Raw genomic sequence first — 14491 nt, 5'->3', positions numbered from 1 at the left:
GTTGCCTCACCGTCGTGGTTTAACCCCAGCCAGCAACTAAGCACCACGCAGCCGCTCACTCACCTCCCCCCCCCCCCCCCCGCACCCAGTGGGATGGGGGAGAGAATCAGGAAAAGACGTAAAACTCGTGGGTTGAGAAAAAAATGGTTTAATAGAATAGAAAAGAAGAAACTAATAATGATAATGCTAACAAAATGACAACAGATGCACAATGCAATTGCTCACCACCTGCCAATCGACACCCAGTTAGTCCCTGAGCGGCGATTCCCCCCTCCCCACTCCCCCCAGTTTACATACTGGGCATGACATCCCATGGTCTGGAATACCCCTTTGGCCAGTTTGGGTCAGCTGTCCTGGCTGTGTCCCCTCCCAACTTCTTGTGCCCCTCCAGCTGGCTGGGCATGAGAAGCTGAAAAATCCTTGACTTGGTCTAAGCACTGCTTAGCAACAACTGAAAACATCAGTGTGTTATCAACATGCTTCTCATATTAAATTCAAGACATAGCACTGTACCAGCTACTAGGAAGACAATCAACTCTATCCCAGCTGAAACCAGGACACTCACTCCTTACCACTGCCTTTGTAGGCAGTCAGCAGCAGCGGTTTATCCCTTAAGACTAATGCCATCATCCAGAAAATTATGGAATAACATCTTATAACCTCAAATTTTACACTTCCATAAAGGATATACCGGCTCAGCAAAGGATCAGAGGCTGAAAAGGTACCTCCCTACCAGGAATGCAACGCCCTCATTCACCAGGAAAGCAAGCAGGGCTATTCAAATGAGAGGAATCAGCAAGGGAAGGGCTGTGCTCAGCCAAGTAGATCACTTGAGGAATGTGAAACATCACCATTTTTCTGAAGTTCAAATAGTTGTACTCCAGTACACTGAGTGGAGGTATTTCAACTAAAGCATTCAGAAAACTACTTTCTGACCTGAAAGGGGAAAAGAAAAAAAAAAATCAAATTTTTAGGAAAACAATGTATATTTATTCAGATTATTTTTTGGATAAAAAAGAAAAATCTTAGGTTTAAGTTATCCAGCAAAGAATAATCAAAGCAGAATCTTGCAGGGGGGAACCACTGAAAAGGGGAAGTACACTTTGGCTGAATTCTGTTTCTTTTCTAGAAAAAAACCCAATGTGATACAGCAGTGGGAAGCCATTTTCCTGTCATGATACGCACATTCTTACCAAGTCATCTGCATGTGACTTTTATATTTCTTTCTCTAGTATTCTGAATTAAAATAGTCTTCTTTTTAATTAGCAATTCCTTTTTTCTAAGAGCTTTCCTAATGAATAGTGAAAAAACAATTGCTGTCAGTTTAATGTTTCAGAAGTGGTAAAGCAACAAACAGGTGTAAACAACTCCAGAAAGCCTATCACTGCAATATGGAACAAGGGAGTGCCACAGGTGCACAGAAAACAAGTGAAATAGGCTTAGGCTTTTCATAGCCCATACTAGTGAAATGCCAGGAGATAGACTGGGATAGCGAAGGAGAGCCTGTGTATAGTTCTTGTCTCTTAACTCTACCACTGGAAAAGGGTTAACAAAATCAGAAAGCTAAGATTCATATTTGATACTGAAAGCCACGAAGTTTTTTAATCCGTCTATTGAAAAATGCAGTGGTTTTAATTTCATTTGTGAAGTTAAAAATCAGGTTCACCACCACATTTTGCTTATCAACTTCTACAATCTTTTAAAACATTGTTTCTTTCCAGAGGACAGGAATTTTAATTCCTTTCTTATTCTGAGAACTGTCACCTGTATGACATACAGATCTCTGCTGACAGCTTCTGTTCCCTAGGCACATTCAGCTCTTTCACTGAAAGCTGAGTATAACTATGTAAGGAGGAAAATGTAAAATGAAGTGATACATCCCCTTCCACTGACATACATAATATGAAAGAGGATAAGATTCATTCACTCTGATGGTAAAACCAGTTTATTTTTACCAGTTTACCTAAAGGGACACCAAAAGGGATTATATTAGCCATAGTTTCACAGTACACAAATTAAGTAGAAATAAGTTGCAGTCTTCTATAAAAATACATTTTTAATTAATCTTTACATGAACATAACATTGTAAATCAGCTAAAAACATAAACAAACCAAGCGATACTACTACTTGATAGAAAGGCTCAAGAAAAAAAAAAGTAAAAAATTAAACAAATCTTTTGGAAGCTTTTGAATTTACTTTTCAAACATCTAAATTGATTATAAAAAAATTACTAGTTGGTAAAGCAGCGATTAAGTTGCTGTATTTTCTCCAAGATCACAGGAAATCATATCATCATGTACTAACAATTAACCAGTCAGAGCATACGAAGACCAAGAACTCCATCTTTTTCCTTGAAATTCAAGATGAAGTAGTAATGATACAAATGATAAACCAACTGGAAAGAGGGATAGCATTCACAGAACATGTGGAATAATGTAAAAACCTGAACGGCTTTAATGGAGTCCCTTCTACATTAAATAAAAGAATCGGACATCATTAACACTTTAACAAGTGATCATCAATTCACAGTTTGTATTTGTGGCTGCATTATGTAGCAACTGAAATAGATATGTTGTGCGATACATATGAATAAATGAATTAAACTATTTAATTCCCTATAAATTATACTGCAAATTTCTTTAAGCCTTATCAAATTTCACAAGACAACTCTGAAGCAATATTACCTTGAGAAGCCTTAAATGGCTGCTGCATTTAAAACTTCTGATATGTTTCAACTTGTTCCAAGCTTACCAGTGCTGGATCAGCCAGCAAACCAAACTCGATCCATGGCAGCAGATAACTGACCTACCATAAAACCTTTATGGTAGAAACAGACTTATATATAAATTTTTTAAACCAATTTGAACTTGCAGAGTAAATTTTGCCAGATCAACACATTCCACGTTGCTATGGTAACTCTGAGAGGGAACTAAAGATCCTTTAAGTAATTAATTGCATCAGGCACTAAATCATAAGTACCTAACCTATCAACCTTGTTTTGCAACTACAAGTGCCTCTTTTGCTCTGTCTCAGATGTGTTAACTCAATCAGACCTGCTCAATTTTCAAAGTTGGTATGTTCTGAACAGAACTCCTCAGACCATCACCAAATGAAAAGGAAACTAAGTAAACCTACTACAATAAAATTAACTTTCAAGCTGTCAGAGCAATCCACTTACAAATTACCTAAAACAGTCATTCAAGATGGTAAAACAATACTAGTCCCTGATGGGCAACCCAAACCAGATTGAAAACAGATGATCAATACATTTATGTATTTCATATTACTAACAAGCTACAAACAAGCTATAGAAAGTACATGAGGGTAAAAACCCTAAAGCTACTTGGAGAAAACTAACCTATGCTTGTTGGCCAAGAACAGCAGAAAAGAAAAAAAACAATCACCAGATACACGAAACAAATACTTTGCAGGCACATTGCAGTAAAAAGATGTAAGCCTCGCTCCCACGACAGGCACACAGTAGAAGCTCATGAGAAGGATGAAATTACAAGTAGAAACCAGATAGATCTTGCACCCTAGCACACAAATAACACGCACTCACTGAATTGGGTTAAGATACAGATGCACCCGAGCTGATCTGATGGAGAGCCGTACCAGCAACATACTGCTTTTATGGGGAGCTTATTGCATAGACAGTCTCAGGCAGCATCCAAACTAGTAGAGTTTGAAAGAATTAAGCCAGCCCTGCACAAAGCCATTTGAATGTTGCTGCAGTGAACACTGAAGTCCAGGAGCATATGACCTTGGGAAAAGCATCAAACCCAGCCTGGCTCCCTCCATATGTGCTGCAGTGTGCTTGAGCTACCAGATCTTCCCAAAACAAAAAAGCTAAGGGAGAATCATGGCATGGAGGTACTTCTTCCAGCTCAAGACCCTAGCCGGCTTTGGCAGAAGTCAGAAAGCATCAACAGCACTAAATTAACTCCATATGCTCAATGTTGCAGCACTGCATTTCCCAAAGTATATAAATTGCATTACAAGGATTTTTCCATTCTCTGCAGTAACCCAGCTTTTTGTTATACTCTCTGACATCAAGCAAAATTATATCAATATAGTCCTTAAATGGCTGTCTTTGCTGAGGAACTACTTAAAGTGTATAGATAATAACCCATCTTGATTCTCAAGCATTGTATCATCTCAGTTTTCTTCATATTTCAATTCTAGTATGTTCCCCTTTCCCCGATTTCTGCATTTATCTCAGGACAGCAGTAAATTTTCCAGTTAAGTTTTAACAACACGTTAAATTCTATGCAGAACGTTAAAAATATATACAAAAAAATTTAAAAACTCGCAACTAGAGTCCGAAGCATCTCTCCTATGAGGAGAGGCTGAGAGACCTGGGGCTGTTCAGCCTGGAGAAGAGCAGGCTCAAGAGGGATCTCATGAATGTGTATAAATACCTGAAGGCAGGGTGCAAAGAGGACGGAGCCAGGCTCTTCTCAGGGGTGCCCAGGGACAGGCCCAGAGGCAATGGGCACAAACTGAAACGCAGGGAGATCCCTCTGAACATCAGGAAACACTTTTTCTACTGTGAGGGTGACCGAGCACTGGCACAGGTTGCACAAAGAGGTTGTGGAGTCTCCGTCCATGGAGATATTCAAAAGCCATCTGGACATGGTCCTGAGCAACTGGCCGTAGGTTGTGCTGCTTTAGCAGAGGGACCGGACCAGACAGCCTCCAGATGTCTCTTCCCACCTCAACCATGCTGTGATTCTGTGATTATTTTTGTCATGAGTTCTCTTACTCAAATGACAAAACAGCTGATAGCTCTCTCTCCCCTCCAACATCAAACCGAGATGAAAAAGTACTTGTTATATAAATAAGAAAGTCTTATTCTGTGAGTTTTTACATAACAGTATTTCCTTCAATTCAACAGCAAAGTAATCAGTTGCATCACCATCATGGGGCGTTATATTGCAGGAAGGGAGGAAGTAAATTGCCTCTCCCCTACGGTACACTGGGGGAAAGAGTACAGTATTTCTCAAAGGTTTTTTCAGCTTGGTCTGTCTTTAAAAAAAATAAAAAATCTTCACACAATTTTTTACCTTTTTGTCCGACAAACTCAATATACTTTGTGCCACGTCTCACACATGTGCACCATAAATAAAAATACAAGGCCTACAACCTTTACTGAATCACTCTGTTTTAGCCTACGCTAGAGGAGAATTCAACTCGGTTTCTCAAACCTGCATCTTTACAATACACTAGAAAATGAAATACGAGTAATACATTGAAGATAAAGAGTTATAACTTCAAACACAAAACAGCATAAGGTTTTATGACTTATCTTGATATACTGACAGGAAGGAGACTTCTGATGCTATACTTTAAATAGTTCCATATATATAAATTACCTAACTCAGAATTTGTAACAAATCTTAGTTTAGTTTGAAAGTATAAGAACTTCCTGAAAAATATTATTTTCCCATATTTTCAGTAATTCTGAGTTTATAGAACATAGAAGTCCAGTATTTACAAATTTTAAATTAACAGAGATGATGGACTTCATGCAGATCATCTTCCAACACAACTGATATCAATACCTACTTGATCATGACTTGCTTGCAAATATTAGACAAATCTTTTTGTATCAGGTAATGAATCTCATAAAATTTCCAGCAAGCACTCCCTCACCTGAACAGAATTTACAAAGTCACATCTTCAGTCAAGAAATAGATAACTCTCAGAGGAAGAAAAGCTATAGGAACCTCAATATACAGAATTGAAATTATGTACAGGGGATCTTGAAGAAGCTTCCAGTGGCTGGTTCTGAAATGCAAAGCTCTAGCTAATCTTACTGCTGTTTCTTTCCTTCTCTCCCCCCCACTCCCAAAAAATCTCTCCTTTCCCTAACAGCAAAACTGTCAGAAGGAAAAGTGTGCTTCTTCAGCACAAAGCCTGCTCACTTTGCGGGAGCTTTCAACCAAGGCATGGTTAAACTCGCACATAACTAAACAAGGTACTACAGTGCCTTTATATAGAGGTTCACTTCTGTCTTCCCCAACACAGAAAAGTAACAGTAAATCTGGCATAGGAACAGAACAAAGTCAGGACTAAAGCAGCTAAATTCCACTTAGCATATTTGTAAACAACCTAAGAGAACAAGAACACGCAAGTTACTACAATGTAAACTATAACAGGAACGTATGGGATACACTTGCTACTCAGTGATAACTTGGTATTTGCCTGCCTAGTACTAGGGGCTAGTCTGTCCTTCTTTGCCCATCAATGTCATGCTTATCTCATGCTACCTTATCTTGTTATTTCTTTGGGTAGTTATACCCTTATGTGGACTAACCTGTCTTAACTATCTACCATTGCATTCCAAATCACCCCAACACAGATGTCAGCCAAAGCTTAAATTATCCACTCATCCATCAGAAACAGCTTCCAGCAGACCTGGTTTCACCCCTTTGACAACTCCCAACAGTTGCCGAAGTCTTAAACTAAGAAGCTCTCAAGCTATGAAGTGCATCTCACTGAAAACTTTTCAGAAATACCAGTGTCAGTAAAATGGAGGGGGGTTTAAAGCAGTTGCAATAGGAGAAAGTTCACCTGGCTTCTCTATCGGTAAAGCCAACATCAGAGCACTATGAAATCTCTCAGGTTTCATCCATTGCTGTCTTCTGGCAGGTCTGCAGGGAACTCAGCTTCCCTTTACTTCAGCATTATATACAAACTTCTTACTCCTTCAACTGTTTTCTGTACTTCTTTTAAAGGGACAACATTCAGTCTCTTCCATCTGCTGATGCCAGCAGCTTTGATTACCTATTTATCTGCATCCTTCCATCCTGTCCTTACTAAGAGGAGCACCTTTCCCACACACATCAAGTAGTAAAACCACTGCCTCACCCAGAAGTCATCATTCCACCTCACAGCATCTGGAGAGGTGGCCAACAAGACTACATATTTTGCCTACTTTCATAAGGTAACAAACTACTCGAGCTGACAAAACCAAAACACCTAACAAAGAACTAGTCATTAGAACAACAGAAGTTATTTGTCTTCTTCCCAGTTTCCTATCTAATTTAGACTGCCTTTTAAGCCGAGATATAATGAACTGTTTTGAGGTAGCCCTGTTCTGCTATGTATTCATACAAAACAAAAATCTGGTGAAACACTGATCGTGACAAGGGCCTGCACAGTCACAATGTCTGTAACTCGGGATTGAGAGCTGTTACCAAGACACCCCTTTCTCACAAAAGCATAATCAATACGCTCTTCCCACGTGGCTTTTTCCAGTAGGACGCATCTGAATTTCAAAGGCTATAAGCAAAACAGAGAGATACTGCACAATATCTGAAACAAACAAACAATAAAAAGAATCCCCAATTGTAAACAAAGCCTGGACCTTACTATGAAGCAGCAGCAATACTTTGTACTTTTGTACTCACAGATTAGCTTAATATAACTGGAATCAAGTCCCCAGAAAGTTATAAACAGCTTCACTTTGGAAATAACTAGAAACAAATCATCTCCTGAAAAACATAAATATAACATATATGCTCAAACCCCTTCTTTATGACTTTCATTAAAGCTATATCAAATTTTTGAGAATGTTGAGCTTTTGTAGCCATAAAGAAAAACTAAACGGCAGATTTTAAGACTAAAGCTAGTTCTAACAGTGTAAGCTGCATTCCTTTCAGGAAAGAGCATTTGCCAAGCATAGCAATCGAAGGGCATCATATCAATCCCATTAAAACAACAAAAATGTTTCTTCACCCACGATGCTCGAGCTGAATTATTGTCATATGTATATACAGGAAAACATTTGAGGTTTGGGAACAGGGATGAGACATTTGAGCCACAGTTTTATTTCTAAGTTTCAAGTGTCTCAATTTGTACTGTACTTTCTTATGCAAGGATGATAGGGAAGGGAACAAATTTAAATTTAATATGTAGGTGCTAACCAAAGCCTTGTAAAAGAACTGGAATACTGTATGAAGGAGGGACTTCCAAATCATACCACTCACATGGGTAGCATTAGAAAAGTGGTATCAAAATGGTCTAGCAGATGTGGAGCTACTGCTGTTGAAACCAAGGGAAGAAGCTGTCATAGAAGTTTGGGAAGATCTAGCAGAGATACAGGACATGAAGGATGACTGTAAACAAGTGCTGTGCATCTAAAGGAACAGTGTTGACTCCTTCACAAAGTGAATTTGCTTTAAACTAGAAGAGCAAAGTTGCTAGACAATATACATTTCCATATTTTTCATTACAATATATCTTAATCTCTGTTTGCAGCTGTGACATAACTGCTACTGGAAAACGTAAGGATATTTTTGAAAAAAACTAAGAAATCCTAGTCATCTGACTATCATTTGCTTTTGTAACCAAGTGCTCTGAAGCATGGTTCAAAGACAAAACAGCTTCTAAGTCACTAGCTGACCACATGATGCTAGTTGTTTAAATCCTATGATACTTCACTAAAATCTCTTCCTAGCAGTCTATAAAGAGAAAGATCAAAAAAAAACCCAAAAGAAATTCCACCATGCACTCATCGTTTAGCTTGCCTAAAAGGATTCTGAGAAGTGCCAATGAACACTTGCACTGAAGTTCTCCCATTCTGTATAGGAATGCACAGTATGAAAGCCTTCCATTGCTTGGTGGAAATCCTCAGGCAGCATTCCAAACATACTTCACATTCAATAAGAACTGCCAGTCAGGCTTTTTCTGCATCCACTCAAATTATCAAAAACCTCAGTGTAAAACCATAGAAATTCATCTAACTTGGGGGCAGGGAGGAGCAGGTGCAAAGCTAATGCTGAGAAGAAATTCTGACTTTAGGTATCAACAGAAATAAAGAATTATTTTTTTTTAATCTGACGACATTAAGAATTTTTTTCACTGAAGCATAAAATTTAAGTGACCTTGAAATGCCAGCCATGCCAAACTCCGCTACTTTCTACATCAATAGTTTCCATGAAGAAAACTATTGGTTTATTTTCAAATACCTTTTGGCATGTTAAAGAGAGAGAAGGTACCTGCACTACTCTCACAGACATTGTCTGCAAGTCTCCATGTGAGGATCCATGAATGCGGGCACAACAGAAGGGATCTCTCAACAAAACTGAACTTTTTTACTAACTTAATAAACTATAGAAACTTACTGCTGTATCTGACCTGTGGCTTAGACCTCTACCTAAATCCAATAATACCAGATGCTTAAGAGGAAAGTGAAAAGAACTCTTGCAAAGACCATATAATTTTCAGCCCATCAGAGCCTTCTGCAATCTATTTTTTAAAATTTGGAAACTGGCATGAATTCAGAGGCATGAGACTATCAGCTCTTGTTGACATTAACCAGAATTCAGCTGCACAGCACTGTCACAATTGCTAGCTCAATGCTAGACTCCAGACTGCAAGAAAGTCCGATCGCAAGAAGTTAAAAAATCTACTTGAGCTATACAAAAATACTTTTTTTTTTTTAAATTGTTCTGGATCTGTCACCTCTCAATGTCACTCATATGAACTGGCTTTTGAATCATTGCTGAGACCAAAAAATCCTTTGAAAAGCACTCTAACCTGGTGTAAATATCAGATTTCAAAACACACTTAACCTTTAACCCAAGGTCTAGCGTGATGCTTATTTTTAGCACACCTCAGTATTATTAAAGTGCTTCAAAATAAGTTTTAGTCTCCCCTCCTCTCTCTCCCTTGCCTCCTCCCTCCTTTTTTTAGTTGTGATGTTCCATTGCCATCTATCATTCAGCAGGTCAGCATAATAATCATTAATATGTTCTCACATAAGTGTACATTGGTCTAGGACTGCAAGAGGTCATTTTTTTGTGTGCGTAACACCACACTTAACACAGGCTGCTGTTTTTCTAGTTCTGCTGGAGTATGTACATTATCAATAGCTGGAAACAACATATGTTAACAAAGAAAAGAGAATGTTTAATCAATCAGATGAATTGACTGGAATCCCCGAGGAAGCTGCTTTTAATGAAACAGAAATTTATATTGGTTCAAAGCCTTGAAGCATGAGTTTTTCCAACATTCACCAATCTTATAATGAATAAGCCCACACTGAAGCTCTCAGCTGGACAAAGCCAAGTATGAAATTCTAAGTATTCATAAACAAGATAACCGGAACACAAACAACACAGCATGCATTAAAAAAACGATATTGAAAAGCAATAACAAGTTGAAAGTTTAGATGTCTGCTATTATCCCAGACACCTAGATACTATCAGTTATTTCCAAACTTTAAGTCTAACTGATTGTCTTTGCAACATTAGAAACTTTTTTTTTAAAGCAAACAAAAATATGGGACTATTTACAAAATGCCTTTAGGTGTCTCAGAATACACATAGACCTAAGTCTTTCAGCTGTCTGCTAACCACAACTCCTTTCATGTCAGTACCTTTCCATGAGTTCATTAAGTCCTCAAAAGTCAGGTGGCTGGGCAGCTTCTCTCTCTCAAAGCCACTTCCACAAGCTACCTCCTTTTTAGAACTCTACATTTCTTGACAGTAACATTGATAAGACACACAAGTAATTTTATTCTAAGCCATCTGCTCTACCATTAAAACTGAAAAGCTTTTGAGGCCAGCTACGTGATGATTTTCCATCCAAATATCTGCACCGTTTTTCCTCCCAAAAGCTGTACCAACCCAGCTCCAAATCCCAAAACGGTTAGCCAAAGACTGCAGGCGCTTGGTAAACACGACAGCCTTAATTGCAGGAAACATTGTATTAGTTGTGCGTGACCTGTGAAATTCAGACCTATCCTTGGATGACTTAGCCATTCCAATGCATCAGCAGAAATAACACGCTGGCTCCTAACGCCCCGTTTTTGACAGTTTTTAGGCTTTTAAGTGTAGCAGCCGTGGCTTAACTCCCAACTCTTTCTGCTAGCAGCATACGACTTCTCCCTCGACAGCAGGCGCTGAAGAAGGCACAAGAAACCCCGAGACAGCTAAAAACCAAGGCTGACATTCCCATTCGTCACATTTCTTCCACGTTTGGCACACGCGTGACCTTCACAGGGAGACCGAGGCTCGACAAGGTGCGCGAGCGGGACGGGGGTAACATCGGTCCTGCCGCCCCATCTTCTCAGCTCCCCGCCCGCCCCGCTCCTACAGCCCCCGTCCCGTCCCGCACGCAGGTACCAGAAAACAAGCAGCGACGCAGAAACCGCCTTCCTCCCCCCCTACCCACCCCCCCCGCCCGCCCTTCTTCCCCACCGCCACGGGCCGCTCCGTGAGGCGCCCCCGCCCGGCCCCCCGCGCCCAGCGGCGGCTGCCACCGCCCCCCGGAGCCCCCTCCCGCCCCGAGCCACTTACTGAGCTGGCCGGAGCCGGGCTCCCTGCCGCCTGCTCCCCCGAGCACGCTGCCGCCCAGGCCGCCCAGGGCCCCGCCGGCGGGCGGCGTGCCGCTCTGCCGCTCGAAGTTGCCCGGGTTGGAGAAGAAATCGCGGAGCCGGGGCAGCTCCCGGCCGCTCTCCAGCAGCTCCGTGTGCAGCTCCAGCGCCGTCAGCAAGAACTGGTCCCGCAGAAGCTGCGCCGCTATCGCGTCCATCGACACCCGCGGCGGTTCCCCCGCGCCGGGGCCCGCGCCGGCCCCGCCGCCCGCCCCCGCACCGCCGCCGGCATCGCCCGGCGCCGCCGCCCGCAGACCCGGCAGCTCCTCGGGGCTCCCCGCGGCCGCCGCCGCCGCCTCCTCCGGCTGCGGGTACGCCGGCCCGCCCGGCTCGTTGCTGCTGCTGCTGCCGCCGCCGCCGGGCCTGGACTCCTCGGGCTCGTCCTCCTCGGAGTCGCTGAGGAAGGGGTTCACGCTGCTGCCCCCGCCCGCCGCCGCCATCTTACAGCCCGACACGGCGCGACGGCCGCCAAGGCGCTACCTCGGCAAAGCCGGCGCGGAACCGCCGCCGCCGCCGCGAGCCGCTCCTGGCGGGGCCGGGGCCGCTGCCAGCCCCCCTTCGCTGCTGCGGGCGCTGCCGCCGGCGGCAACAGCGGCTGCTCTCCCGCCGCCACTGCCGCCTCAGCCGCCTCCCACCGGCCCCGCTACCGCTTCCGGATCCCGGCTCTCGCGAGAGCTCCCCCGGCCAACGGCGCCCCAACGCCCGGACCCTTCCCCCGCCGAGGCCTCGCTCGCTCGCGCGCGCGTCCCCGCCCGCCCCCTCCGCGCGGGAAACGGGCGGCAGCTCCGGGCGGGGCCTGAAGGAGCAGGAGGGGCCCCCTACGCCCGGGGGCGGGGCTTTACGGGCCACGCCTGGACAGGGGGGCGGGGCCGGGCAGCGGGAACGACCAGGCGGAAGCGGAAATTGCCGGGCCTGGCGGGTGGAGAGAGGAGTGAGTCGTGGCGCGTGCGCACTGAGTGCTTCCCGGGGGGAAGAGGGAAGGGGCAGGGGAAGGTTGCCGCCGGGTCCGTCGCCCGGGTCCCGGTCCCTGATTGAGGGGGTGGGCACAGGCCTGCCCCGCCCGGTCTCCGGGGAGCTCTGGCCGGTCTGGGGGGCTTCGCGGCGGCCGCCCAGTCTGGGGCCTAGAGGGCGGTGCGGGGCTCGGTTTCGGAGGCCGGGCTGGGGCCCGGGCCCCAAGGTACCCCTCGACCGACCCGGTGCCCGGGTTGTGTTGGGTGGGCCAGTGTGGGGCCCCCGGTCCGGGCGGGTGCTTGGGCGGCCCGAGCCATTCTCCAGCATCAGGTGTGGCTGCTAGGCCTTGAACTGGGGAGGGTGCAGGCACGGGTGGTAGTAAGTTGTGTGTCTGGAAGTACGACGCAGTCAGTTTTAAAAAGACGATGCGAAACTGTTACCTTGTCTCTTACCTGGCAAGAAATTCGAATTGAAGCCAGAGATTAGCAACAGGTGGCGTTTGCTACCGAAGGAAGTTCAGCTCACTAGAAATGATGCACAACAGGGTCAGCGTTGGTTTGTGTTCTGTTCCTTTGACAATAACGTCCCACTCCCACTAATAGGAGCTCTGTTTGTGTACAGCTGATTCACTAGGAGTTACTTGCTTAACTGAGAGCAAAGCTGCGGCTGTAATCTTGGTAATAAAATAGTGGCAACGTTTTGTAGTGATACCAAGATCTAGAAGCAAGGTCCAGTACTGTGACTGCAAACTGTTCCATTCATATAATGACAGCAAGCTATAAAAGATGGGTGCTTTCCTTCTGTTTTTAATTTGCATAAAAAATTGTGAGTAGTGTAATCAATTTCGCATTCTCTCCTGTAATAAACTTTGAAATTTTTCACTAACTTACTGTTTTATGTTGTCGATATACAAAACGAGAGTAAGTAGTGGAGTGTGACCTGGTTGTAGCATGAAGTAAAATGGTGGTATATCGAAAATGCTTTAAAATTTGACTCGGACCACAATAAAAATAAGAATATTTCACTGTTGGTGCTCCGGTGGAATTAGTGACACTTAGAGAAATCTTGTGCTTTTCCTTTCCTTTCTGGAGAGTTAAAGCATGTTCAGTATAAACGTGATAACAGTTGATATGCTGTTGTTGTGCCTCTTCCCTTAAAATGGAGGGAAAAACTTACTGATGTCCTGTAGCAGCCTCTAGTGGCGATCGGCAATGTTTACATGTGCCTTGAAGTTCAGATGTAGCTTAAACACTAAATTCCATCTTTCTTTTAAGAGACTGATTTCTGCCGACTTCTGTGTGCGGTTGCAGGAAGGACTAACGTTTTTCCCTCTTCCTCACCTAAAATAATGTAAAAGTATTCCTCTATTTGTTTGGGTTTATGAAACTAACTTAAATATTTACAGATGTCACTCGGCTGCTTCAAAATAATTTATGGTTAGCTGGGCTAAAGTTAATACAGCTGAAATGTGTATTCCAGAGCTGAAGGATGTAGGTAGAAAAGTTTGGTTTTAGTGTATTCCAGAGCTGAAGAATGTAGGTAGAAAAGTTTGTTTTTAACAATATGCTTCAAAACAGTTTCTTATGTGGTATACCAAAGGGATATTGTTTTGAGAGACCTGAGAAGAAAACCTGGTAAGGAAAGTGTAGCACTTTGGAGGATGTGTGAGGCGGAAAAAGATGTGTAAGTTCTGGAAACAAAGCATTATATAGGTCTACTTGAGACAGATAGCTACAAATTATTTTTCTCTTCATTTATTTGCTAGTCATTCTGAGAAAGGCAGATTATTCATCAAGCTGTGTTGTTTCTTACTGGAATTAATGTTTCCTTCTAACTTTTGTAGGACTAGAGTTCTGTATCTGAAGAACGACATACCTAAATACATCTTAGCTTGATTTCTAAAAATGGGTCTGACAAGCTAAGTATCCAAAATACAAGGGGCTTGTAGGAAAAAAACTAAAAAATCTTCAGAGTGTTTTGGAGGTGGTGTTGTGTAAATAATTTCTTGCATCTATGTGTGTTTTTTCATGAACCTTTAAACTTGCAGTTCTTGAGATGGAAAATAAGTCGGGAAAAAAAAAATCGGTCTTTGCTTTTACTGTGTTGATTTTGGTAGAAGTGTTAAATCTTGAGCTAATGCTTCAAAGTTTAAT

General features: G+C 43.1%; 2 protein-coding genes across 6 annotated transcripts in view; one reads left to right on the top strand and one right to left on the bottom strand.

Annotated features, from left to right (window-relative positions):
* Window positions 1–12027, bottom strand: part of RELCH (RAB11 binding and LisH domain, coiled-coil and HEAT repeat containing) — an 82865-nt gene extending 70838 nt beyond the window's left edge. For 4 of the 5 annotated variants that reach the window (XM_049823778.1, XM_049823782.1, XM_049823779.1 and 1 more), the window contains exon 1: window positions 11311–12026. In XM_049823778.1, coding sequence (XP_049679735.1) covers window positions 11311–11827 — 517 coding nt within the window. In that variant the 5' untranslated portion in view covers window positions 11828–12026. Of the gene's footprint in view, window positions 1–11310 lie in introns of all 5 variants that reach the window. The other variant, XM_049823781.1, reaches the window with a different exon arrangement.
* Window positions 12028–12285: 258 nt separating this feature from the next.
* The window catches only part of PIGN (phosphatidylinositol glycan anchor biosynthesis class N), a 110037-nt gene continuing 107831 nt past the window's right edge, over window positions 12286–14491 (top strand). The window contains exon 1 of the mRNA XM_049823972.1: window positions 12286–12318. The gene's annotated coding sequence lies outside the window, so the exon portion shown is untranslated. The remainder of the gene's footprint in view (window positions 12319–14491) is intronic.

This window comes from Accipiter gentilis, chromosome 20 (assembly GCF_929443795.1).
Source record: "Accipiter gentilis chromosome 20, bAccGen1.1, whole genome shotgun sequence".
Lineage (NCBI taxonomy): Eukaryota > Metazoa > Chordata > Aves > Accipitriformes > Accipitridae > Astur > Astur gentilis.
This window is presented reverse-complemented; position numbering and strand designations above follow the sequence as displayed.